The 27,460-nt window shown below is 39.0% G+C and overlaps 1 protein-coding gene across 3 annotated transcripts in view; it reads right to left on the reverse strand.

Moving 5' to 3' along the window:
- Positions 1-27,460, reverse strand: part of AGBL4 (AGBL carboxypeptidase 4) — a 1,242,012-nt gene that overhangs the window by 459,324 nt on the left and 755,228 nt on the right. For all 3 annotated transcript variants that reach the window (XM_037021907.2, XM_073233900.1, XM_037021908.2), the window contains one exon: positions 3,461-3,677. In XM_037021907.2, coding sequence (XP_036877802.2) covers positions 3,461-3,677 — 217 coding nt within the window. The remainder of the gene's footprint in view (positions 1-3,460; positions 3,678-27,460) is intronic.

A 27,460-nucleotide genomic window follows, 5' to 3' on the forward strand; every position in this document is an offset into this window, starting at 1 on the left:
CAAGTCCAACTTTTTCATTTTATAGATGAAAAACTTGTGCCCAGAGAGGGTAAGTAACATTCAAAGTCAAATGAGTGGTTTGGTGTTAGAGCTGAAAGCAGAATTCAGGCTCCTTGGGGCAAGGACTTCAGTTTGTCTTTCTGTACTAATTCTCCTCCGTATCGGTAGGACTACCAATTTTTAGCTGGAAACATGGTCACCCAGAATGAAGACTTCATTTCTCATCCTTCCTTTAGTTAAGAGTGAAAATGAATTCTATTAAATGGGAAGAAAGTGAAAGTGTCATATCTTTCACTTCAGAATCTTCTCCTCTGTCCCTCTATGTCCTTCATCTTGCTGCCTTGAACATGGACATGATGGCAAAATTCTGTATTGGATCACGAGACTGAGGACCACGTCCCAGGGATGGCAGAGCAGAAAGCCGAAATAACCTGACTGCCTAAGGCTTTCAAGGAGCAGAGCTGCAATACCAGCTCTGGATTATCTGCATCTGGATAGGCAGAATTCTATATGGGACAGAAATAAACTTCTATCTTTTTTAAATTGCTGTTATTTTAGATACGTATTTGGATATGAGTTATTGGTAGCTTAACTTGTTCTACTGTCTCTCCTATAAGCTTTCTAATGCTCTCAGCTTACTGCATTACCTCTAGACATATACCTTAATTCATTCTTTCATTTTTTTCATTCATTCAATAATTCACTCAGTAGTCATTCGATGTGCACATTCTGTCTGGCATAAATCTTGGGTGGACCCTGGAATGACATGTATAGATACTGCCCTTAAAAGTCACTGGTATTGAATGAACTTCTCACTCTTTTAATTCATATCACATTTTCTATGTGTGACAAATATTCATCTCAGAATTTCTCTGACAGTCCCACTTCAAATTATCTCACTGTTTCCAGTAATATACAGAGCATGAATGTTTAATAAGTTCTATTTGCCTCTCTAAATCTACTTTCTCCCCTTTCCCACCACTTTCTTTGATCAGGGAAGCTTTATTTACGGATTACAATGGGCTCTTTAGCCCTCTGATTTCTGGTTGGGTTGGTCAACAAAACTCCCAGCAGGAGATCAGAGGGGAGTGAAAGAATGAGTTATAAGTATTGATTTTTCTCAGCTCTCTCCCTGTGGGGTCATCTTAGGCTAACTTTGTTCCTTAACTGAAGGCCACTTGTTCCACTGAAGGTGGCCCACTACATGACTATTATTGGGCTCTGGCAACCATTCCTTCACTTAACACCCTTTGAGCTATTACTAGCCCCAGGAAACTGCACTATTTCCTGTGGTTTCCCTACATACTGCTCACACCTTGTAAATAGTGCATTTATTAAGCCCTCCTCAAATTATCCTAATGTGAGGCTGCCATGTTTCTTCCCAGCATACTGATTTATACACCATGTGTCCCAATTCTCAGTTTGAAATATACAGACCCCAGATACACATGGTATCCCCCGTAAGCACTGTTAGGAAGAGGGTTAGAGTAGATGGAAGATATTTAGCAAAATCTTGGTGCATAGAGAACCTCAGACTATAAGAATATTATCATGACCACTAGCTTTTAAGATTAGATTTGGCTCTCAGGTACCTTAGCCATACACAAGCCTTCTTTCTTTTTCTCCCTTTCAGGGTATCCTAGACCAGACCTTATGTCTCTTGAACAGTCTACTCTTGAGAACTTTAATTAGAGGTAAGAATTCCTTCTAAGTGGAACCTACACTAGGCAGAATTCATTTTCCACAAACTCAGAACCCTGAGTACAGATTTTTCTGCCAGTTCCACTAGTATCCTCGTTTAGAATCTTAAAAAAGTACAATATGCCTATTTAGAGGCACAATCCACGCTTCTTAAAGAGTGAAACATAAAACCAAATTACCACCTGCTTACTCTTTACTAGCAACCTAAGTATTGCTCACCACAGAGGACAAACCCATGAATCCAATGTGTAGAATGATTGCAGACCCTGGACTGGGGAGGTAGGGGAAGAGGAAAGGAGAGAAGGAACATGTGGTAAGTGGAACAATGCATTCCCTCCCCAGATATCCAAGTACTAATACCTGGAACCTGTGAACATAAACAAAGCAAGATAACCCCTGGGAGATTTGCTTTGGCCTGCTGTCGGGGCCCAGCTGAGTTTTCTAACTTTACCCAGGTGCTGCTTTTCTTCCTCCAGCCCTAAACAAATGAGTTGTTGCAACTTGGGCAATGTAGCAAGCAAGCCCAAAACTACTACAAGCCCAAAACAACATAGTAAAAACAGGAAGGATTCCATTTTAAAACCCAGTTAGTTAAAAAGTAAGACAGTAACTCAGCCCACCTTGGGAACAAAGCAGGCAGCCTTGAGTGATATGCTCCCAGACCAGGAAGCTGCTATCCTGGGAGGAAATTAGAGCAGTAAAGTTCTTGTAAATAAACAGGAAGACTAATAAGAAACTTAGTGTTTCTTCAAAAGTATTTGGGACCACTTAGCAGGTGTACATCGCTAGCCCTTTGTCTCTCAACTGCCTATAAAACCCCTAGACAAAGCACCACCAAGGGGACTCTCTTGTCCCTTCGTGGCCTGAGCCAGGAGCTCTGTCTTTTTGCTTTCTCTCTAAATAAAAGCTTCTGCCTTGCTCTCCTACCTTGACTGTTTGCAAAGTTCATTCTTCAGCTCTGTGAACAAGAACCCCGGCATCAAGGAGATAGACTCAACCAGCCATTGCTGGCTTTCAAGGTGGAAGGAAACCACAAATCAAAGAATATAAGCAGCTTTTAGAAGCTGGAAAGGCAGGCAAATGAATCCTTCCCTAGGGCCTCAGAAGGAATGTAGACTTGCTGATAACCTGGATTTTAGCCCAGTGAAACCAATTTCAGACTTCAACTGTGAGATAATAAATTTGTGTTGTTTTAAGCCATTATGTTTATGGCAATTTGTTATTTCAGCAAAAAAAAAAAAAAAACTAATACAGAGTAATGTGAAATCTAAAAACCCAGAGAACTAAGTCCAGGGGAAGCAAGAAGGGTTGGAAACTGATGGATGGCAGAGACAGAAACACACTGTGGGCAGCACAGTCAGAATGTACTTAACTTGATAACCTGTACTGTAGGCAAGTTGAATTCACCAAAAAACAATTTTTTTTTGCTTAATCTTAGAAGCTACACTCCTCAAGTGCTTTCATGCTTTTAAAACACTCAATAGAAGGCTCTTTCTTTTCTCTCAGTTTTTGGGATTCACCAAAACTTTTGCATTTTAGTAGAGAGCTTAATCAGTTTCGTTCAGGACAAGCATCCGTCTCATACCCTATTCTGTGAAGTCTCAGTGGCCATAGTAGCAAATAATTACACAATAAAAATAATAATTTTAGAAAGTTCCACAGCATATAGTCTACAAAGCACCAAGATGCATTATTCGCATTCTGTAAACTCCCATTGCTAAGCTCCTTCCCCAAAGCTGCTGTTTTGAATGGGCCTTACCACGCTCTGACCCAGCTGTTCCCGAAAGAAGTAATCCATGTTTCTCTTTTGCAGGCTTTCAAGATAATGCTGAAAGCGAGTGTACGTATATGGGTAGCAGTAAGCAAACTGGTAAATATCTTCTTCTCGGTCAAAACAAAATGCAAAGGACATCACATAATGCTTGCTATGGTCTGGGCAGCGGTAGTAGTAAACATTTTTAGGTGGCAGCCTTTGCCTGAAAGATACAAATAAACATATTTGGGCATATCAGACAATTGTTCAAACTTCAAAAGGTAATACACAGAAATAACTGCCCAAGAGAAAAACTGTACCATCAATAACCCTAGGTGGTGGCCAGAGACCACAATGCACACCATCTATGGTCAAAAAGAGGCCAGAATCTGGCAGCACTTTGTGCAAGTTCTAGTCCCATCCTTTATTGACTATTTATTTAGATGATGCAAAGTTAAAGAAAGATGAACAAGTTTTATTAGAATATATTATATGCACAGGCATGTTATAGGCACAGGTATCATGCTAGATTCTTGATGTATACTGGTAAATAATATAAGCAAGATATTTGTCCTCATAGACTACATATATATTCTGGTGGGAAAGTAGTCAATAAAATACTAAATTAAATATAATTATAAACTCTAAACATGCCTTGAGGAGAAATAAAAAGGGTGATGGTATGGTGACATAAATAGGAAAGGCCTACTTTTCCCAGGAAGTCAGGTTTTTATATTATAAGACTAATTTAGATCTTTCAAAGTAAGCTAATGTGCACTGTAAATATTCAAGGGAGAGGAAATCATATCCAATATTTCTTTAAAGTATTACTGTTACTTTTCTGCTGAGCCTTCCATCAGACTAATTTTTCACAGAAGCACTTTGGAAGCTACTGCTTTCAAATACAGTGGACAGGCAATTATGCTCATACTCCAAGGAACTCTGAAACATATTTGTGAGAAAAGGCAAAATGCTCCAGTCATAATTCTGTGACATCTCTATAAGGTGGGTATTGTCACCCCACTTTGCAGATGTGGTCATGGAGGTCATAAAAGCCAAAGACCTGTGGCCTCAAGGTAGTAAATGCCAGAGTTGGGAATCAAATCTGTCTCTATTGGATTCTAAGCCTAGTAACTATAAACTCCTCTCTAGTCCCTCTTCATAAATTATGGGCTTCTGGAATTTCTGGCATGAGTGTGTGCAAAGGACAGGAGGCAAGAGGGGACAAGTAAATCCCTGGAACTTCAAGGAATTCATCATGGCTGAAGCACAAAGAATGAGAAGGGAAATCATGAGAACTGTGTCTGAAGAGGAAGGCAGAAGTCAGATTCGAAAGTACTATCTAAACCACGGTAAGGAATTTAAACATTATACTAAGGTCACAGGTAACTTTCAAGTGAGAGAAAGTAAAGTGCCATGAATGTGCCAGTCCAGGGGATAGATGATAGAGGTCAGAAGGAGGACAGGGTAATAGCTGTACAAGTATAGAAAATTAGACAGATGTGACTATACTTAAAAAAAGATGGCTCAAATGATGCTCAGTGAGGTCTAAGTGCTGAGGAGGACAGGATGGGAGACAGAACAGCATAAGCAACAAAAGGACAGGGCTTTTCACATAAAAGTCAGTGCTACCATCAAAGGCTGTCTGGGGGTGTTCATACACTCATCAGTAGAGTACCTTTGCCTCCTGCTCTCAAAGCCATCGCAAATTAATGTGCAAGTAACAACGGTCTTCTGTTAATGCAAGTGTAACTAATACAAAACCCCTAGGTACTCCTCCTCTCTAACCAGATTGCTACCCTAAACCTTCCCATATTGAAATTTTGGAGCTACTAGTGATGAGATAGAGAAATTATGGCCTAGACCGTACATGGGGAGTGAAGGGAGAAGTAGTCCCCTTGTGATCCTTCTGCAGATGGAGTGTAAGAGAATGAGCAGTTCCAGAGAGGGAAACAGTAGCCTCTAGGATAGTCAGGTCTTAACTCACTATTTTATTCAGCAAGTATTTATTAAGTATCATGGTTAACACAAGAAGTAAAAGAAGCTGTAGGCTAAAAGACTGAAGGCCCATGTGAGATTATTAACTATAAAGATGAGTTTCAGAGAAGAGGTGGAAGTGGAAAGTTTTGGATAGAGAAGGGAACAGTGGAAATCCAAGCTCAGAGAGAAGAACATAGCAATTTGGGGATGATGGTACAGAGAGACTAGATGATGGTCTACGCCTGTGATGTAATGGAGCCTGCAGAATGTGAAGCTGGCGGAATAAGCTAGTGTCAGGGTTCCAGATTCACATTCAAGGAGAATGCCAGTGGAAGTGGGTTTGAAGTCTCCAGCCAGTGGTCTGTGATAGTCACTTCAGGCCCTGAGCCAGCGATCGGAGCACAAGGAGAGCATGTCTTCATACACAAGAGATTCCTACAATGATAGGCCCCTCAGGTCACGATGCTGATGTTTTCAGCTCTTCATTTACTAGTATATCAGATCAGGGTCCGTGTTTTAAATTGAATTGCCCCAGTATTCTCCTATTCTAGCCAAGTTTAGCAACTTGACTCTCAGAGCCTGCCCGTCTCCACTAAATTTGATGATGTGCTATCAGGAGAATTCATCTAATGCCTGCAGCTGTCCCAGCTCTGCTCCTGCGTGGACTGGAGGCCTAACTGATCTGCAGACAGAGTGAAGGGAATAGGCCCCGGAGTAATCATTCAAGGAAGCTGAGATGCTGCTCAGGGCTTAGATGTTCCATACTCTGCTAAGGATACAAATAAAAATCTATTTGAGGAGGGCTCAGTAGGCCACATTCAGGAGGATGTTCAGGTAACACAAATAATAAAGGGGCAGAGAGCTGGGACTGTCTCTCACTTGGAATGCACTTCTGCATTTTCCTTATTTTGCTTATTGTGTTTTTGCTATGTCTTAAGCATCATGTTAAATGTTTTATATCCTTTTTCATTTAATCCTCACAATAACCCTGTGATCTAGGGGCTATTAACATCCCCTTTACACAGACAAGAAAATCAAAGCTAACAAAGGTAAAAAATCCCCTGAGGTCGCAAGGCTAGCAATCAGCAGAGCCTGTATCAGATACCAGCCAATCTGACTCTGAAGTCTGTGCTCACAGTCCCTATAGTATCTTGTCACCCTCATTTCTCCTCTTGCCATCTGACTCCTTGCCTTACTTTCTGCTTCCAGGAAAATCTGTTTTTACAGTACTTTTGCCAGTACTCTCCTGCTAAAAACTCTTCAAACAACTTCCTATGCTCACATTTTAGTTTGGCCCTCAAGGTTCCCCAAGATCTCTGGTATCATCAGCCATTTCTGCCTCCCTGAAGCCTACGTTTTATTTATACTGGGCTACTCATGACTCCCTAACATGATTTTGAGCCATACCTCCCATACTTTTACATCTTTGTATTTAATCTTTCCTTCACCCTCTGCCTTCTTACCTACTTGGTAAACTCCTACTCATGGATGTGGCATATGGTAGATTGTCAATAAAGGTTTAAATATTTGTAAACATGAACTAATTAATGAAAAAAAGAGTATATAGATAAATGCCTATTCTTTAATATGCCTCCTTTCTGAAGCCTTCTCTGACTATTCAGTCTTCATTAGATTTTCTCTACTTTGACATGTAATATTAAAACAAGTTTTATAAAAGGGCTTGTCTTTTAACACCAAACAACAACAATAAAAATGGAGATTTCTTCCAAGAGAAGGTGTGATGAAGACAGGAACGGTGTCATCTTTTTTTCACTAGAAATGGTACAAAGAACTTCCAAACAATACTCGCTTAGTCAGAAAAGCAGGAACAGGAAGGAACAGCAAGACTCATCTCGACGTTAAAGGGTAGGCATCGCAGGGAGGTAGATTTTAGCTTAGTATGAAGTTACAGACTTTGACATTCAGCCAAAGAAAAAGTGAAAAGCCCACCTTACAGGGAGTGCAATCGGAATTCCATAAAGTAAGTTCCTGTACTTGACGTTAGGTTAGACAAGGCAGCCTTCTGATTCCATTTAACACAAATGTCTGAGATATCAATGGGAACTAGAGAACAATGATGACAATAATAACTGTTCTAATACTAATTCCTAGTATGTCTATGTCACTGACCATGGGCTAGGCCATTCTAAGCACTTCATATTGTATCAAGTCCTTTAATCCCCACAACAGTCTTCTGAAGTTATTTCTATTATCCCAGTGATATGATGAAAAGGAAGATCAGTAATATTTCTTTCTTTTTTATTATTTTACTATCATTAATGCACAATTACATGAAGAACATTATGGTTGCTAAACTCCCCCTATTATCAAGTCCCCTCCACATATCCCATTACAGTCACTGTCCATCAGCATAGTGAGATGCTATAGAATCACTACTTGTCTTCTCTGTTTCATACTGCCTTCCCTGAGTCCCACCCTCTCTACATTATACATACTAAACGTAATGCCCCCTTTTACCCCTTAACCCTCCATTCCCACCCATCCTCCCCAGTCCCTTTCCCTTTGGTAACTGTTAGTTCATTCTTGGGTTCTGTGAGTCTGCTGCTGTTTTGTTCCTTCAGTTTTTGCTTTGTTCTTATACTCCACAGATGAGTGAAATCATTTGGTACTTGTCTTTCTCCGCCTGGCTTATTTCACTGAGCATAATACCCTCTAGCTCCATCCATGTGGTTGCAAATGGTAGGATTTGTTTTCTTCTTATGGCTGAATAATATTCCATTGTGTATAAGTACCACATCTTCTTTATCCATTCATCTACTGATGGACACTTAGGTTGCTTTCATTTCTTGGCTATTGTAAATAGTGCTGTGATAAACATAGGGGTGTATCTGTCTTTTTCAAACTGGAGTGCTGCATTCTTAGGGTAAATTCCTAGAAGTGGAATTCCTGGGTCAAATGGTATTTCTATTTTGAGCATTTTGAGGAACCTCTATACTGCTTTCCACAATGGTTGAACTAATTTACATTCCCACCAGCAGTGTAGGAGGGTTCCCCTTTCTCCACATCCTCGCCAACATTTGTTGTTTGTCTTTTGGATGTTGGCCATCCTTACTGGTGTGAGGTGATATCTCATTGTGGTTTTAACTTGCATTTCTCTGATGATTAGGGATGTGGAGCATCTTTTCATGTGCCTGTTGGCCATCTGAATATCTTCTTTGGAGAACTGTCTGTTCAGCTCCTCTGCCCAATTTTTAATTGGCTTATATGCTTTTTGTTTGTTGAGGTGCATGAGCTCTTTGTATAATTTGTATGTCAACCCCTTATCGGCTATATCATTTATGAATATATTCTCCCATACTGTAGGATGTCTTTTTGTTCTACTGATGGTGTCCTTTGCTGTACAGAAGCTTTTTAGTTTGATATAGTCCCACTTGTTCATTTTTGCTTTTGTTTCCCTTGCCTGGGGAGATATGTTCACGAAGAAGTTGCTCATGTTTATGTCCAAGAGATTTTTGCCTATGTTTTTTTCTAAGAGTTTTATGGTTTCATGACTTACATTCAGGTCTTTGATCCATTTTGATTTTACTTTTGTGTATGGGGTTAGACAATAATTCAGTTTCATTCTCTTATATGTAGCTGTCCAGTTTTGCCAACACCAGCTGTTGAAGAGGCTGTCATTTCCCCATTGTATATCCATGGCTCCTTTATAGTATATTAATTGACCATATATGCTTGGGTTTATATCTGGGCTCTCTAGTCTGTTCCATTGATCTATGGGTCTGTCCTTGTGCCAGTACCAAATTGTCTTGATTACTCTAGCTTTTGTAGTAGAGTTTTGAAGTCAGGGAATATAATCCCCCCAGCGTTGTTCTTCTTTCTCAGGATTGCTTTGGCTATTTGGGGGTCTATTGTATTTTAGGGTCATAAAAATCCATATGAATTTAGAACTATTTGTTCTAGTTTGTTGAAGAATGCTGTTGGTATTTTGAAAGGGATTGCATTGAATTTGTAAATTGCTTAGGGTAGGATGGCCATTTTGATAATATAAATTCTTCCTACCCGTGAGCAAGCAATAAACTTCATTTAATGGTGTCTTCTCTAATTTCTCTCATGAGGTATCGGTCTTTCACTTCCTTGGTTAGGTTTATTCCTAGGTTTTTGTTTTTTATGCAGTCATAAATAGAGTTGTTTTCCTGATTTCTCTTTCTGCTAGTTCGTTGTTAGTATATAGGAATGCAACAGATTTCTGTGTATGAATTTTGTATCCTGCAACTTTGCTGAAGTCAGTTATTAGTTCTAATAGCTTTTTGGTGGAGTCTTTAGGATTTTCTATGTATAATATCATGTCATCTGCAAATAGTGACAGTTTAACTTCTTCCTTTCCAATTTGGATGCCTTTTACCTCTTTGTTTTGTATGATTGTTGTCGCTAAGACCTCCAGAACTATGTTGAGTAAAAGTGGTGAGAGTGGACATCCTTGTCTTGTTTCTGATTTTAGAGATAAAGCTTTTAGCTTTTCACTATTGTTTGATGTTGGCTGTGGGTTTGCCATTATATGGTCCTTATTATATTGAGGTATATGCCATCTAAACCCATCTTATTGAGTTTTTATCATGAATGGATGTTGAATTTTGTCAAATGCTTTTTCAGCATTTATTGAGATGGTCATGTGGTTTTTATCCTTCTTTTTGTTAATGTCATGTATGATATTGATTGATTTATGAATATTGTCCCATCCTGCATTCCTGGAATAAATCCTACTTGGTCATGATGGATGATTTTTTTATGTATTTTTTAATTCAATTTGCTAATATTTTGTTGAGCATTTATGAATCTGTGTTCATCAGGAATATTGGTCTATACTCTATTTTTGTGGAGTCTTTGGTTTTGGTATTTTAGAGTGATGCTGGTCTCATGGAATGAGTTTAGAGGTATTCTCTCCTCTTCTACTTTTTGGAATACTTTAAGAAAGATGGGTATTAGCTCTTCTTGAAAGGTTTGGTAGAATTCAGCTGTGAAGCCATCTGATACAGCAGTTTTGTTCTTAGGTAGTTTTTTGATTACCAATTTGATTTCACTGTTGGTGATTGGTCTGTTCAGATTTTCTGTTTCTGCCTTGGTCAGTCTTGGAAAGTTGTATTTTTCTAGCAAGTAGTCCATTTCTTTTAGGTTGTCCAATTTATTGGAATATAATTTTTCATAGTATTCTCTAATAATTCTTTGTATTTCTGTGGTATCCACTGTGATTATTCCTTCTTCATTTCTGATTTTGTTTATGTGTGTACTATCTCTTTTTTTCTTGATAATTCTGGCTAGGGGTTTATCTATATTCTTTAACAAAGAAACAGCTCCTGGTTTCATTTATTTATTTTTCTTTGTTTTACTCTTTTCTGTTTTATTTCTGCTCTGATCTTTATTATGTCCCTCCTTCTACCAACTTTGGGATTCATTTGTTCTTCTTTTTCTAGTTTGTTTAATTAGAGTTTAGACTGTTTGGGATTGTTTTTGTCTCTTGAGGTAGGACTATATTACTATGTACTTCCCTCTTAGAACTGCCTTTGCTGCCTCCCACAGATTTTGAGCTGTTGTGTTTTTTGTTTGTTTTCATGTTTCCATGTATTGCTTGATTTGTTTAAATTTGTTCATTGATCCATTGATTATTTAGAAGCATGTTGTTTAGCCTTCATGTGTTTATAGGCTTTTTTGTTTTCTTTGTGTGATTTATTTCTAGTTTCATACCACTGTGGTCTGTGAAGCTGCGTGATACAATTTCATTCTTTTTGAATTTATTGAGGCTCTTTTTATGGCCTAGAATGTGATCTATTCCACAGAATGTTCCATGCACACTTGAGAAAAATGTGTATCCTGCTGCTTTTGGGTGGAATGTTGTTCTGTAGTTATCTGTTAAGTCCATCTGATCTAATGTAGTGTTCAGTGCCTCTGTTTCCTTATTTATTTGCTGTCTGGTTGATCCGTCTATTGATATGAGTGATGTCTTAAAATCCCCTAAAATGAATGTGTTGAAATCTATTTTCTCCTTTAATTCTGTTAGTATTTGTTTTACATATTTACGTGCTCCTATGTTGGGTGCATAGATAATGGTTATATCCTCTCATTTGACTGACCCCTTTATTATTATGTAATGTCCTTCTTTGTGTCGTTACTTTCTTTGTTTTGAAATCTATTTTGTCTGATATAAGTACTGCTACTCCTGATTTTTTTCTCCCTATTATTTGCATGAAATATCTTTTCCATCCCTTCACTTTTAGGGTCTGTATGTCTTTGGGTCTGAAATGAGTCTCCTGTAGGCAGCATATATAAGAGTCATGTTTCCTTATTCATTCTGCCACTCTTTGTCTTTTGGTTGGTACACTCAGTCCATTTACACTTAAGGTGATTATTGATAGATATATACTTATTGCCATTGTATTAATTGTTTTTATGGTGGTTTTATAGCTCTTCTCATAGCTCCTCTCTGCTCCTTTTTACCTCTCTTATACTCTTAACTTGTTATTTCATGGTTTTCTTACAGTTGTGATTAGATTTCTCTTTTTAAAATATTTGTGTATCTACTATAGGCTTTATTTTTATGGTTACCAAAGGTTCAAGGACAGCTTCCTTACTGTATAATACTCTATATTAAGTTGCTGATTACCCTACTTTAAACACAATCTAAAGGTACTTTTTTTCTTCTTTCTCCTCTACACTTCATGTATTAGATGTCATGATCTGTACTTTTTGCGTGTCCCTTGACTGATTTTGGGTATAGTTGATTTTGCTTCTTTGGAAAAACCTCAATGCCTTTTTAATGCTGTTCCTTCTGTCTATGAGTGCCTTTCCATACTTCTACATAGTGCATGCCTATGTAGAGGTGAGACCTGACTTAAATGACATTTCTTTGAAGACTTCATCAGCAGCTTCATGAACAAATTGTTGTAAATACTAATTGCAGTCACTGTTGTGTTTCTGATTCAAAGAAAATCCATAGTATTTAGCATAGTGCTTGGATATGAAGAGGAGTTTAAAGTCTACTGAATGAATGAATGAATGAATGAACTTATGACTTAATTAATGAATGATGCTTTCCCATTTACCATCCTCTCTTCTTTCTCTCCAAACCATTAGTCAAATGCCAGATGTGTCATTTTGGAGGTTACCAAAGCACAGAGAAAGAGTTGAAGTCCAGGACCTCATGGAGTACACAGGGCTCTCTGAAACAACAATGTGGTAGCCCTCCTAGGGAGCTCTGAAAGACAGAAGCCCCGACTTCCTCTCCAATCAAGTGGAAAATATGGAGGTAGATAGTTTCAACTCCAGAATCTTCTTATCAGTAGTACAAATTTTTTCTTTCACATTAGCATACAGGAAAATAACAAAGAATAAATATTTTCAGGTTGTAAGTACTAAAGGAGGTATGCAGAACAAAGTCATTTAGCTACCCTCAAGGGGAGCAACATTTACTAAGCACCTCCTATATGCCAATAATGTGCTACCTGTTTGATGCACACTGTTGTCTGACTGACACATACACATTCTTCTCACCACACCAAGGTTTTGCTAACTGAAATTCATCCAGCAACTGCAATTGCAAAAACAGTCTCTTGGTTCCCTGGGGCAGGAAGCAAACTGGCATCCAGTTTCCCAGGTGTATTTGAAATTGAGGTAATATTGCCCTTCATGAGAGCAGCTGAATCTCTGGTTTGTCATCCATGCCAACACACGGCCTTTCCTCTGCTTGGCTAGAATAACTCAGACCATTACCTGGCTTGAGCCAGTTGACCCCTTCCTTTTCTTCTCTGGTGTCTGGCACAGCCAGATGCCTGCATGCATGTGCACGTGATATGTCTATCCTCCCTAGGCAAAGAGGACCTGCTCCTAATTCCAATCCTATCTTCCCCCAAATAATTATAATAGTGCTCCTATAACCAACATATCTATTCTTATCTTCCTCCACACTTTGTCACAGCTAATCTCTTCGTGAGTCACAGGGTGAGGGAGAAAGAGAGTGAGGGAGGACTCAGATACAGGCAAGGCATTTTTTACACCAATGTCTAATCATATTACCATCTTATCAGAGGCTAATGTGCACTAGTGGTGGGAGGAAAAAGGCAGAGCTACATAGTACCAGCATATTATTTATTTGATAGTAAAAAGACCCTGCTCAATTCTTGAATTAACCTTTTTGTCCTACACATGCTATTGTTTATTTTTCAGAATTTATTTTATATGTAGGGTTTGTGTGGTTTTTTTGTTTTGTTTTGTTTTTTGTTTTTGTCTGTGCCTTCTGAATAAGGACACCCACACACTGTGGTAGCAGCTGCTTCTATTAATTCCAAGCCATTAAAAAAATTAAAATTAAGCCCAATTACTTTGGCTGGTTTAGAACTGGGAAATAGCTGAGACAGATTATTCCCCCTGGTCATGGACAGCAACAATATTCCTACCTACGCATGGCTGCTGGCAGAATGCTAACACAGCCAGGAACTTCAGGGACAGGCTCCCCATGCAAGGACAGGCTTCAAGTCTTGTGCTCTCCATTTTCCCCACTCCAGGTTCCTGAGAAGCAGCAAGAGGAATGACACTGGACAAGGACTAGGGGTTGGGTCCTAGTCTACATTGTAGTCCTTGGGCAGGACTCCTCCCCTTTTTGTGCCTATTTGTAAAATGTGGTTACTAAGATGTGTCATATCTTAGGGTTGTTGTGATTCTTAGATGAAAAGAACTGTTTTCAAAACAATCATTGGCCAGCACATAAGATGGCATATGAGGCAGTATCAGAATGCTGGGTTGCTCTGGGACAGGGTAGCAGGCTGTAGCTCCAGTGGTTCAGGTTTGCACTGAAGTATTATTTTTTCAAGTTATTGTGTACTGTGGAATAATAATAAGGGCTCTGAGAGTGACGTCACTGGATGAGCATCTCCTTGTGGTCACCTCTCACAGAGCCTAGTATGCAGAAGGCACTCAATAAATATTTTGAATGAATGAATAAATAAGTCAGATAGGTTGAGTTTCAAATGAGGAGACTGAACTGGGCAGCTTGGGGTGCCTTTTAGAAATGTGGTCATTGTATAGTAAAAAGAAGTTGGGCTTGGGCTATAATCTGCTTCCATTATTTATCAATCTTATAATCCTGGGCCTGGGTTTCCACATCTATGAATGAAAATAATTCTAGCTCAGGGATTTGTTTTGACGATTCAAGCTGGATTAGTACCTGACACGTACCAAGTGCTCAGTAATGGCAACTGTGGTTATCACTGCTCCGTATGATGCACACTTGGCATCACACTGTTTCTTATTTCAGAACAATGAATTCCAAGTTGCATACTATGTGTGCGTATGGTATCCAATGGATAGAGAAAGGCACAAAGGAAAAGTGACAAAGTGTTATAACCATTTAAACACATGGTTATGAATGAAAGCCAGGGACAACAACCCTGTGTTTTCTCTTCCCAATCCCCCCCAGATCCAATGTAACCAATACCTCCCTTTCAAAAAGGTGTGTTCTCTAATAAAACTAGATGTGTCTCTCCAGATACTGGAAAGCAGTTAATTCCTTCAGGTCCCAAATGGCAGTGGGAGAAGTATTCGAAGGTGTTACCCTGGTTGGAGGCTTGCTGTACCAGCCAACTGAGCTGTGGTCCAGGCAGCACCCTGCCAGATGCGTGCAGCCTTGGGGCCACTAGTTGGTGAGATGCATAGGGAATGTAGGAAATTACAGGCTAGAGGAGTGTAAAATATGTTTGGGAAATGGAGACGGAGCAGTCCTGCTGAAAGAGAACAGGACAGCCTGTTCTTGGTATATTTCTCACATGGTGTAACCTAAAATTATTTATTTCATTTTCTGGTTAGTATTTAAAAAAAAATCTTTGCCATAAACCCTTTCACCAGCAATGAGGTAAAAAATACGAAAGCATGTATTTTAAGAAAGTTAAGTTCTAACCTTCCATTTCTCATGAAATTCAGTGATGAACATGTAACTTGTATGATATGTGTGTCAGTGGTTAGGATCTACCACAGGGGGTGCACTGGTAACACAAGCGCATGACGACTAGGAGACACAAATCTGCTGAAGAAACATCAGCATCTACTTGATTTAACAGTTATCTTAAGAAAACGTACACCCAAGACTGTAATTTATACATGTAAAAGCAGAGGCATAGAAGGAAAATGATCGAAATTATTTTAGAAGAGTCAATGTGCTCTAAATGAAAGCCACACTTCAGAGTGATGTATAGTATCACTTTTATTTAGAGTACATGACTGTTCCACCAAAATAATTTCAATTATTTTAATTCCAAGTTTCCTTGTATATAAAGTTGTAGCTATTAATGTCTTTTCTTATTAGCAGAACTACAACCAGCAGTTTTACATCAGTGTCATCAGATGTTTCAAATAGAAAAAAACTTAATTCCAATGTGATTCAATTATTTTTATCCAACTCACAGAATCAAAGTAAAGCTCTTGGAAATTCATGATATTGAAGGTAAAATACTGTATCAGTGGTAATGACACTGCTAATACAGTAAAGAAAAGAAGTTCAACATTAAAGATAAAATTATTAATTTTTTATTATGATAATATGAATACAAATTTTGGTAAAAGCAATGTACTTGTTACATCAACAAACCTATGGAGTAGAAATTTATTTTGAATTGGTTTGAGTTGTCTAAATAATCATAGCTATGTTCAAATAAGCTTCTATTTTCTACCTTCAAAACAGAAACCATAGCTCTCAAAATTTACAAAAGTAGGTGAAATTTACAATGTTTTATGAAGCTAATGATAAACCACACACAAAAAATTTTCGTTTTGAGTTTCAGGGAAGGCAGATCATGTTTATTTTCTTTACTCTCTGCCATCAGTAGGATTTTAGAGACTTTGAACCTTTAATAAGCTGTTTTGTTAATCAATGTTGATTTTGCTTTTCTGTTATTGCTAATAAAATCCCTAACTTTTGTTAATGAGACTTCTAAACAAGAACAAAATTTTGGTTGTGTTTTGTTCAAAATCAATTGAACATCTTTAATCAAACATTCAACAAGTAAAGCACCAATGTATTCTAGGTATTAAAACTTACACAAATTGCAATTATTGGAAACAAAGTTTGCAAACAAGAAGACATGACATTTATTTTTACAAAAGCAAGGGAGGAACTATACAAAATAAATGATGAAAACACAATTGTAGGATAAGATTTAATTTTGAAACTCAATGATTATACCTTGGGATACCTCACTTTACAAGAATTTTTTTGAAGATCCTATTTTTAATTGGTATTTATATGTTATACCAGAGTGGAAGGAAATTGAGGCAGCCTACAATTTTGCAGCATTTGCATTTAGTGAAAATTTGAAAGAATCAAGAAAAAGCACCTTATTTGCAAAAGTTGTTTTATATTTTTTTATGGGAGGAAATTTCTCTGAAGGGAGTTTATAAGATAGTAACTATGAAAATAATTTGAAATATTTATATGTTTCAATACTAAAAAGCCTCTAACTGAAAATATTCTCTATGTAGGAGAGTTTGCTCAATGTTTACAGGTACCTCAGTAACTACGATAATGACTTTTATTTAAGGATATGATGGTCTTCAAAGAAGAATCAGTTGAAGTGTCAACAATTTCAAGCTTATTAACCATATACAATTCTAAAGAAGACTGAGGGTAATGTCATCAAAAATTTTAAACAAAACCATATTAGAAAGATGTTCTTCATAAAAATACAATGACATGGCAATAGATACACATGCAGCTAAAAAACGGATGGAAGCATATGAATGTATGCCAAAAATAACAGGATTGAGTTTAAGAAAACAAATTAAGTTTTCCAAAAAATTTCCTTTAAGGTGCATGATGTGTATTAATTTTATTTTTAGAGTAAATTTTGATTTTGAAAATCGTTCTGAAAGTTCAATATAATAAAACGATTGGTGATCAATACATGAATGTTTCAAAAATAAAAAAGATTTTGTTTTTAGTTTCCTTGCTCACTTTCAGTTGAGATGATAAATAATGTAGTCCTATCCATCTGCCAACCTGGTTGCTCTTCTTGAATGTGTCAAGGTTACCTCAAATCCAACCAGATTAAAATGGGTCTCCTCAGGTCCCCCAAACCTAGCCCTCTGAAGGTGCCTCCAACTCAGCCAATAGCCACATCATCCCCCTCCATTGGCTGAACAAGCCATAAACTGAGTTCAGAGTCAACTCTGATACCTTCCTCTCTTTTATCATTTCCTTCCTTCTTTTATTCAGTAAGGATAGCCTGAGAGCTCCCCATGTTGACACACTGCTAGATGTTGGAGTAGCAGAAGTAAAAAAAAAAATCAATTCTATGCTTTTATACTAGAATAAACAATTTTTTGTTTATTCATAGAGAAACAAACAAACTGATATGACATATAGTGTAAGGTAATGAAGTATAACAAGTACAGATAAAGCAAGGTAAGATAATAGGAGGGTGATGGAGGGGACTATTTTTGTTAGGGTGGTCAGAGAGGTAATCATTTAGTAGAAACTTAATTGACATGAGAAAATAATCCATAAACATATCCCAGAAAATAGTGGCCCAGATGGAATAGTACACACAAAGGTCCAAGGGCGAGAATAAACTCGGTCTGTCTCCGGGAACAGCAGGAAGGTCAGTGTGACTGGACAGGAGTACGTGAGGAGCTGACTGGACCAAAAGGAGTTAGACAGGGAGAGCGGGAGATTACAGGGCATTGTAGGCCCTGGTAAGAGTTCTGCGTGAGAAGCCACTGCAGGGTGAGATGCTGAAAGTGATGAAATGATTTAATTTACATTTTAAAAGGAGCTTCTGAATACAAAATAGTCTATTTTCTATTGATAGTCTATTCTCTACTAATAGTCGGTGGTGAGCAGAGGTGTGAAAGTGAGGAGACCTCTTGGGTAGCTATTGCAAAGATCCAGGAAGAAATAATGACCGGTTGGGTTAGGGTGGAAGTTGTACAGGTGATAAGAAGTGTTGGGATTTGGAATCTGTTTTGAAGGTGAAGACTATAGGATTTGTTGATGGATTGGATATGAGATGTGAAAGTAAGATAAAAGTCAATTATGATATTAAAATTTTTGGCCTATTATCATTCACTGAGATGTTTACATCCTCCATTCCACAATGGTCTTTTAAATCTTTCCATTTCCAAAAAGATGTCTCCAGTCTGCCTCCTTGTCTCTATTTCCATGTTTTGGATACATTGCTGAAGCAGTCCCCTGTCCTACCCAGCACCCTTTTTCTCACTCTTGCTCTCTCCAATCTCTTTTTCATATAATCCTTCCAAAGCTTAATTGGATCGTATCACTTCCTGGATTAGAACTCCATACAATTTGTAATTATGGGGGAATGATACTCAAGCTCTTTAATATGACTGTTTTACTTCTTCAGATGAACCATAGCCTTTGAGCACTTTCCCTTCCACCCGTCCTGTTCTTCACACCGACTCTCTCCCTTGCCTAGCTGACTTCTACCCTTGGCTTTTGTTTTAGCTCAAATATGATCTTTCCTACCACCACCTAAATTATACTCTCCTGTTAGTCTCTCCTGGAGCAACTAGATTCTTTCCCTCAAAACACTACCTCGATTTACAATTATATATGTATTTGAGCTTGTGTTCTCGTAGTTTACATTTCCAGGTAGGCTGTAATTTCTATGTAGGCAGAGACAATGTCTGCTTTTGTTTTGTTTCATTTCATTTTGCTTACCAGTGATTAACCTATCGTCTGACACAGTACCTGACACATGGTAAACTTGCAGTAGATATTTACTAATTGAGTTGAGCTAATATGTACAGGTAAGGGAATAATGACAGAGAGGTAAGAAGGCTGTCAGTGGCCTGGTCGGGGCAAGGAGTTCTGAACCCACAGTCAGCTAGCTGGCTCTCAGCAGAGCTGGGTAGGGGCTGGTATCAAGATGGACGGCTTTTAAGCTGCTCTGAGTTGGATTTTATAGGAGGTGCACACAGTACTTCTCTCAAAGAAAAGACAAAGGTATTAATCATCCAGAAAAAGGCTTCTTCTCTTCTGTCCCGTTTAGTGCAGTATTCTAGTTTGTTTCTGGATTCTTCCTGCTTCTCCCTCCACCACCAGCAGATCAGAGCTTTTAAGTCAAAAGATTCGTTGGCACTCAGCTCTGCCTTGTGAGGGGCCACTGTGAGGTCTTTCGATGGTAAATGCAGAGCTCAGCCTGGTTCACTGAGCAAGGGGACTCTCATCATGATGGCCTCCCAGTACAGAGTGGTTACAGACTGTTTCCCCTTACTCACTGCATGAGGTACTACAGGCATGACCAAGTTTGGGGGTTGCTTAGCAGTAGACAAGGAAATATAGGGAAACAGGACCATCTGGGATATCATCTGATTCATCACACACATACACACGCAGTCCCAGCACAGGGAGTACCTGTTTACTAAGTGAAATGAACTGAGCCCTTATTGGAAAGACTGAGGAATAGATCATGAGAGTAGATGCAAGTGACATGGAATCCATGGAAGCCAGGAAATGGCCTACATTCCAAATGCAGGAAGCTTAGCTTAGCCAAAAAGCAAAGTGAAAAATGATCTGGGCCAGAAATTAGGTTTCCAAGCTCTTGTAGATAGGGGATAAGAGACAATGGTGTTGGAGCCAAGATTGAGTCAGCAGCTAAGGAAATAGACTGCCAAAGAAAAAAACGAGTCGGGGCAGAGGGCATGGGTGGTAGGTGAATGTCAGCTCCCCAGGCAGAAAGTATGGTCCCAATCCTGAGCGATGAAGATGAGGTCAGAATCAGTGAGAAGGAGGAGGGCAGGACTGCTTAGCAGAGATGATGTCCATGCCAGGTTCCAAGCCAGGTCACATGGAAATTATTCTTTCCTACTATGATAAAGGGAGGCAAGAGTAAGATCCACCGACCAGGAATGAAAGGCTGGCATGAATCCATGGGAGCAGACTGGAACCTTGAGGAGCTGTTCCACTAGGATGCCAGTCTTCAGACAGTGGGTGAGGGAGCCGGGCTAGGTGGCTGCCCCATGTGTAAAGCGCTGATGACTTGATGACCTGTGGAGGTACCAGCAGTGGCAGGCTGTGAGATCTGAGCTTTGAGCTGGGGAGGCGAAGTACTGACTGCAGAGGAAAACCTGAGAGATGGCACAGCTTTAGGGATGGCTGATACAGAGAAGGGCAGTCATCCCTGATGGTGCCACCAGAAGCGTTACTGTGGTAGTATGACAGCTGCAAGACCCCAGCAGGATGAATTCAGCAGTGAGCATCAGCTCATTGGAGTTGGAACAAATGGTAGGTTGGGAATGGAGGCTGATGCAGGAATCAGAGGTAAAGGCAAAACAAAGATCCAACATCGTGGCTAGGAGGCCAAGTTAGATCAGGACTCAGTTGTGATTCTGAGAAAAAAAATCCTAAAATTGAAGGAACTTTGATCTTTTTGCCAGTGCCTCTTACCCACCATCTGCATGATAGAACCAAGTTTCCTACATGGCTGCAAGTAGGTCTGCAGGTGAGCTAAGTTGTCAAACCACAGGCACCTACAGTGTATCTACTGTGGCTAGTCTACTGTGTCTACAGTTACTTATCTTTGGTTTCACTTCCTCTGGGAAGTCCTCCCTCCACCTGCACCAGTCATGCCCCTCCTTGGCTCTGCCATCTCTGTACTACCCCTCAGTAACATACATCACACTTCATTGCAGCCTAACATGGCTTTTCCTTGTCCCGTCAGAGGAGGCCATGTCTCTATTTGCACACCATGAAGCTCTCCTAGCTAACCTATGTCTGGTACATGGTAAGCCCTAAATAAATTATTTTTATTAAATGAATGAGTGAATGATAGAGTGAACAAGTCAGGAGTAGCAAAAGATAAGATAACAAAGGAAGATGGGGCCAGATCATGTAGTGCCTTGTAAGCCATGCTATGTAGTAAAGACTGACCCTAAAAGAAGTGAAGAGCCACTAATAGATTTTAAGTTTGTTCTCAGTGACTTCCTATACTCAAAGGCCACTGGTGCTTAAGAAGGTGCTAGCTGTGCTCCATTAGATCATGCCCTTACAAAATAACTGGTTGAAATGCTGATTCATAGGAGTTAGCTCTGACATTTTGGTCTTCTCACATGAAAGATAGTGTCTAACCCAGTTTCTCAGTACCTATCATCTGATATATCAGTACTATATCATCTGGAATATAGTACAAATTCCTTTCTATATCATTGATCTTCACAGTTAAAAAATTATGTGAAAGAACTTTCATACCTCAGTGGATCTATTAATCTTAGAAGCTCTGAATTCATGTATTTCACAACCTCCCATTTTAGGGTTATTATGTTAATTAAAATAATCAAATGGACTCAATAAAGAGTTTTTGGTAATTGAAATGAGTAAATGAACTTTGCAAGTCATCTACCAGCTTCCTGAAATTTGGGAACCAGAAGAATGTGAGATGAAGAACTTCTGATTTTATTCCAAGAAGAAATACATAATTGTTGTTTGAAATAATCTCTCTGGGAGGTCTATAAATTCTTTATAGTGATATAACTGTACACTTTTATAAAGAGATGGGAGACTTTAGGGATCATCTTATCTATTGTCTTTCAAACAGTTTTTAGTTTCTTCAAAAGTGTTTTCAAAAGAAACACAATATGCAAAAAAAACAAATAAACATGTGAACAGAATTCAGCCAGTACGAAACAGGCAAAGTGGGTTGGGCCTGATCTGGTTCAAACTTTTAATTTTACAACTGAAGCTGAGAGATGTAAATGACTGGACCAAAGCCACATTGGAAAAGCTGAGAACTGCTCTTCCAATTGTATTTATTTTGTTCATTCATCAAACAATTATTTATCAGGCCTAGTTCTTACTGCTGAGGATAAACTAGTGTATAAAACAAATTCCTAGTTTTATGGGAGAGAACACACATGCGTGTCTGGTGGTGATAAGTGCTATAAAGGAAAAGACTGCATATGGGAAGAGAGAGTAAACAGAAAGTAAAGGAGAGGGGTGATACGTTTGTGATACAGGGCTATCAAGGAAGGCCTTTCTGATGAAGTAACACCTGAATAAAGTGGCAGAGTGAGTCCAGGGGACTTCTGGGGAAGGGTGTCACAGAGAGAGGGAATAATACCAGTAATGTTTCCTTGCTGCTCTCGCTCCTCCAGGCAGAGAGCACCTGCTAGGTACCAGAACTGCATTAGCCCCTTTACATGCGCAAAGGCCTGGAGCATTAGTGAGAATGTAGATTTTAGAGGCAAACAGATCTAGTTTTCAATCCAGCTTTTGCCAGGCAATTGATTTATCCCTTGTTACCTTCAATCTTCTGATTTTTAAAATGGGAATGATATTATTATTATTATTATTATTATTATTATTATTATTGTTTGGAAATTTGTTCAAAGGACTAATAAGAAAATACATGTGGTGCTATACACTTGGGAGGTGTTAGTATTGTCTACTTCATGGTCTTCGAAGGATTCTAGCTATAGTTGCCTACAAGCAGAAAATTTTGGCTGCTTGACCTCTATCTCCTTTTCCTAAGAGCTAACTATTTCCTACGCATAAATGACTCCTTCCTCATAGGTAGAGGTTGTTGCAGTCACAAGGTAAGGCCTTGTTGTCCCATGCCAAAGCACATGCCCCTCCCTGGCTAACGAAATATGACCTCCATGGAATCTGTATCTTGAATAGAGGGAAACTACTGAAAAATTGAGTGTGTCCCCTCATGTTCTGACCAAAAGTGTTCCACTCCAAGGCCACTCTTGTGGTTTTTTCTCCCTTATGCAAATGCTCTTCACTCTTGCTCACCTTCAAGTCTGTGTCTCTCTCACTGTCTGTCTGTCCTCCCACTGATTCTGTAAGTCCCCAATATTTTTCAAATGCAGTTACTTTGGCCTAAGTTAAACAGATTTCTATTCTTAATAACTAAAGGAACTGTGTCTTATATACTTACACATAACCAATTTAACTTTAGACAATGAAAATGACACCAACACAAGCCATATTTGCCTCCTGGATAATCAGTTATGTTGTTGAACAGTAATGTTGATAAAGAAATTTTGAATTACGCATAGTCCTTGTCTACTCATGTGCCTCTCTGGAAAGTAATTTCTCCAACTAAAAAAAACCAAAAAGACTGAATTAAAAACAAAGCAAGATTGAACGAACTGATCCTCAAAGGGTTTTTACAGAATTGACGTCCTAGGATTTTAAAGTCTATGAGGTTATGATTCTAAGAATTTCATTGTAATGTTATTAGTTTTATAAGAGATATTCAAAGCTTAACAAAAGACCAGAAAGGGAAAATTTTCAGATAATACCCTCAAATCACATTTTGTAAGCAGCTGCCTATTTCTCCTATATGTAGTGGCAGCTCAGACATTCAACAGCTTCTTGAGTTGGATAAGAAATGAGAGTGTGGTAGGGGAGATGTGGTATGTTCACTGAGAGCTGCCATTTAAGGTCACACAGCTAGTCAGTGACAGTCACGCTTCAACTCCAAAGGCTAACACTTAAACAAAACACTACCCTACTATGTAGCATGGACCTTCATAGAAGAGAGAGGTGGGGTAATCAGGGATGGGTTCCTGGAGAAGATGGTTTCAAACTCATTCTTGGCAGTGGGAAAAAATGTAATTTCATACAAATGGGAGGAAAGAATTCCCAGATAGAGGAATTGCACATGAAAAGCACCAGAGATGAGAATATACAGGATGCATTCAGGGTGACTGGGCCATGTTGCTGAAGCATAGGTTTTACATGAAAATCATTTGTGAAGGCTAAGTAATGTGATCAATTGAATGTATCATACATATGCTGTGTCTTCTCCAAGTGACCTTGTCTGCACCCTCTGCCTTGCCTCCAGTGGTACTGAGCGAGGGAGAACATCCCAGCAATGTTACCAGAGCTGACACAGTGGACTTCAAAGTATGAGCTGAAATAGAAGAAATGGGTAGATTACTTTTCCAGGCAGGGCTACTGAACAGCAGCCGGCTTCCTATCAGAAGCTCTCACAGCCCAATCTTTTCTGGAAGCATTCCAAGGGGAATCTTGAGCTAGGTGTGGGGAGTAGTGTTAAGTGCGGAAAGAGGACAGCTGTGACAGCACAGTGGTTAGAGAGGCTGGGCCTTTGTCCCTACCCCTGGTCTTCTGTCTTGAAGTGTAAGACAGAGAAAATGTTCTCAAGCTGACAAGTTACTGCAATAAAGAAAAAAAGAAGAGGAAAAAAAATCCTGTGAAGATGAAGGTGATAGGATCAAGAGGCAGACCGAAGGAGAGAGGCCTCAATGGGAGGTTTATTACAAAGCATGTCTTGCATCAATCCCAGAGGCAGGGAGGATTTGGAAAATAAATTCAGCAATGGTTCTTGTCCTTTTGGGTTGAGACCTTAGAGAATGTGATATTTCTAAAAAAGGAGTCCCAATCCACCCCAGGGCTTCCAGCTTGCTGAATATGGATCCCAGCATTGTGAGTGCATATTTACTGGAGTAAGGGTGAGAGGGGTGGCAACTTTGCTCTTTCTTGCTTAGTTTTGTCAGAAATTATATCTGTATTTGCTTAAAAATCAGTCAGAATGTAGCTGTATCAATGTTCATGTTACTGAATGCAGCAAAGCCTCAGCTGATCAAAAGCACTTCTCTGAATGCCCAGCAGTCCACAGGTGCAGCCTGCAGAAAAGGGAACTGCAGAAAAGCTCTGCCTATGAGGTTACTATGCCCCTCCTGGCTCTCTACAGGTTTAACATTTAGTTGGTTCTCAGTTTCCTGACTCAGCCAAAGCAGCCCTGTATTGACAATGAAAAACTCAAGCACACATTCAATACCTTCTTGGTGCAAGCATTTTTTTTGGTACTGGAGATTTAAAGATGAGTAAGAAACCTGAGAAATTTAATCTTGCAAGAGATACAGGCATCCCATCCCTCCCACAGCAAGGAGGGTGCTGAGTGTTGGGACAGAAATGCATGCATGTGTAATGGGAACACAGAGCAAATGCATGTTGTGGGCGGTCATCCTGACCTATTTGAGCTGGGCCTTGGTGGATGGATCATTGAGAGCTCACAAAGGGATGAAGGTATGATGAAGGAATTGCTAAGCAGAGAGAAAAGAATGGGGAGCTGGAGTTGGATTTTGCATATTGTTTAAGGAAACAGGATTTTAAAGTTCATCAGATCTTTTCACATACCTGCTTAAAAACATCTATTGTCTTTCATTGCACAAGGAAAAAGAAAAAGGCTAACCTCATCACCATGACGTTACCTTCATCTACTTCATCCTGCACAGCTATCTCTCCTGCCTCCTCTGCTCCAGCCCTGTGGGCCTTCTTTCTGTTCTTCAAATGCATCAAGTTCATACCTACCCCAGGCCTTTCCATTTGTGGGTCCCCTCTCTTGAATGCTCCTCTCTCACCACCTCCTCATCTTTCAGATCTCGCTCCAGATGACCAACACACAGAGAGCCTTTCCTGACCATTTAATTTAAATGAGATCCCTAACTGTAGTCACACTCTCATTCCCATGTCTGATTTTCTTTATAACACTTGTCACCATCTGAAAACTTTTTCCCTCCACTAGAGAATAAACAACTTGATGGCAGACACTCTGTGTCTACGTCTACATCTTCAGTGTCTAGAGTTCCTGGCATAATAACTAAATTGGTGAATTCAATGGAGCTAAGAACCTTGAATCAATATGCAGTACACTCAGTGAAAGCAGGTAATAGATATAAAGGTACCTAAGACTAGTAGCAGTGGCCATTAGAGTAATGATATCCACAAATTAGTGGGCATTTTCTGTGTGCTGGGCCAGTGCTAACCCCATTATCTTGTTTAACCTTCACAATAATCTTGGGATTTAAGGACTATTAGTCCTCTTTTAAAGATGAAGTATTTGGGAGAAAGGTGTTCAGTAATATGTCAATGCAATATTGTTCCTGAATAGAGGAATTAGAGTTTAAACTCTGTCTATCTGACTCCCCAGACCAAAATTTAACAATTTAATAGAGAGGGGTGAATGGGCTTCAATCTCTCTCAAACTACCTCAGAACCTTGACATCTGAGAGAACTTCTACAAATGTATGATTATATATGAATGTATCATTCTCGAAGGGCTGTCTTTCAGGGCAAATTGTGGGGAGGGGAAAGTCACACCTAGTAGTAGATCCCAAATCTTGCCCTTAGGTAGCCAGGGGTTCTCTTTATACTTAAACTCCATGTACATTCATCTTGGTTAAAAACATGGGCTGATGCATCCATTTTTCCATTAAAAATCTAGAATTATTGGGAAAACATCTATTTGTTTTTGCGAAAACATTTGGATAGAAAGGGACCAATTCAGTTAATTTCCTGGACCCTTGATCTCATGATAGCCAAAAATAATATTTTGTGTGTGTGTGTGTGTGTGTAGTCCTACAACAAAAATAAATTTGAGATGGCTTACAGAAATATATATAATAGAAATATACATAATAAAATACAAGACGTCATGGGCAGGAATATAAAGGAAAGTTTGAAGTAAGGTTCATTACAAACAGACATATACGATAAAGTCTTACACAAGAAGTAGGCTTTAAATTTGAGCTTCCTAGTAGCCAAACCAAAGAAGGACCTATGACCAGTCATGATTCTTAGAGTTCATAAATAAAAAACAATCCAGTTGCACAGGGCAAAAATACGACAGTTATACATTTTCCTGGTCATGAAACCTGACAATTTTTTCTTATGATTTTGAAATTTTTTTTTTACCATCATTATAGTAGGTACATTATGAAAGATCATAAGATTATTTTTACAGAGTCCCTCAATGCAGGCCAAAGACAGCATATCAAAGGACAGTTCTATAAAAGTAACTATGAAGTATAAAGATAATGCAGTCCAGCTATGTAGCTCTCAGATTAACTAGCATTAGTTCCAGTCCAAGGAAAGGGAAAGTAATAAACTGTGTATCTTCAGCAGGCTTCTATTAATGCTCTTTCTTGCAACTAGAAAACTTCTATTTAAAATAGAAAAGAATTTGAAAGTTCCACTTTGTGTCAAATTCCTGGAATACAGATAGTCCTCTCTGGTAGTTAAAAGCGTAATTTTATATTCTT

Source organism: Manis javanica, chromosome 4 (genome assembly GCF_040802235.1).
Source record: "Manis javanica isolate MJ-LG chromosome 4, MJ_LKY, whole genome shotgun sequence".
Classification (NCBI taxonomy): Eukaryota; Metazoa; Chordata; class Mammalia; order Pholidota; family Manidae; genus Manis; species Manis javanica.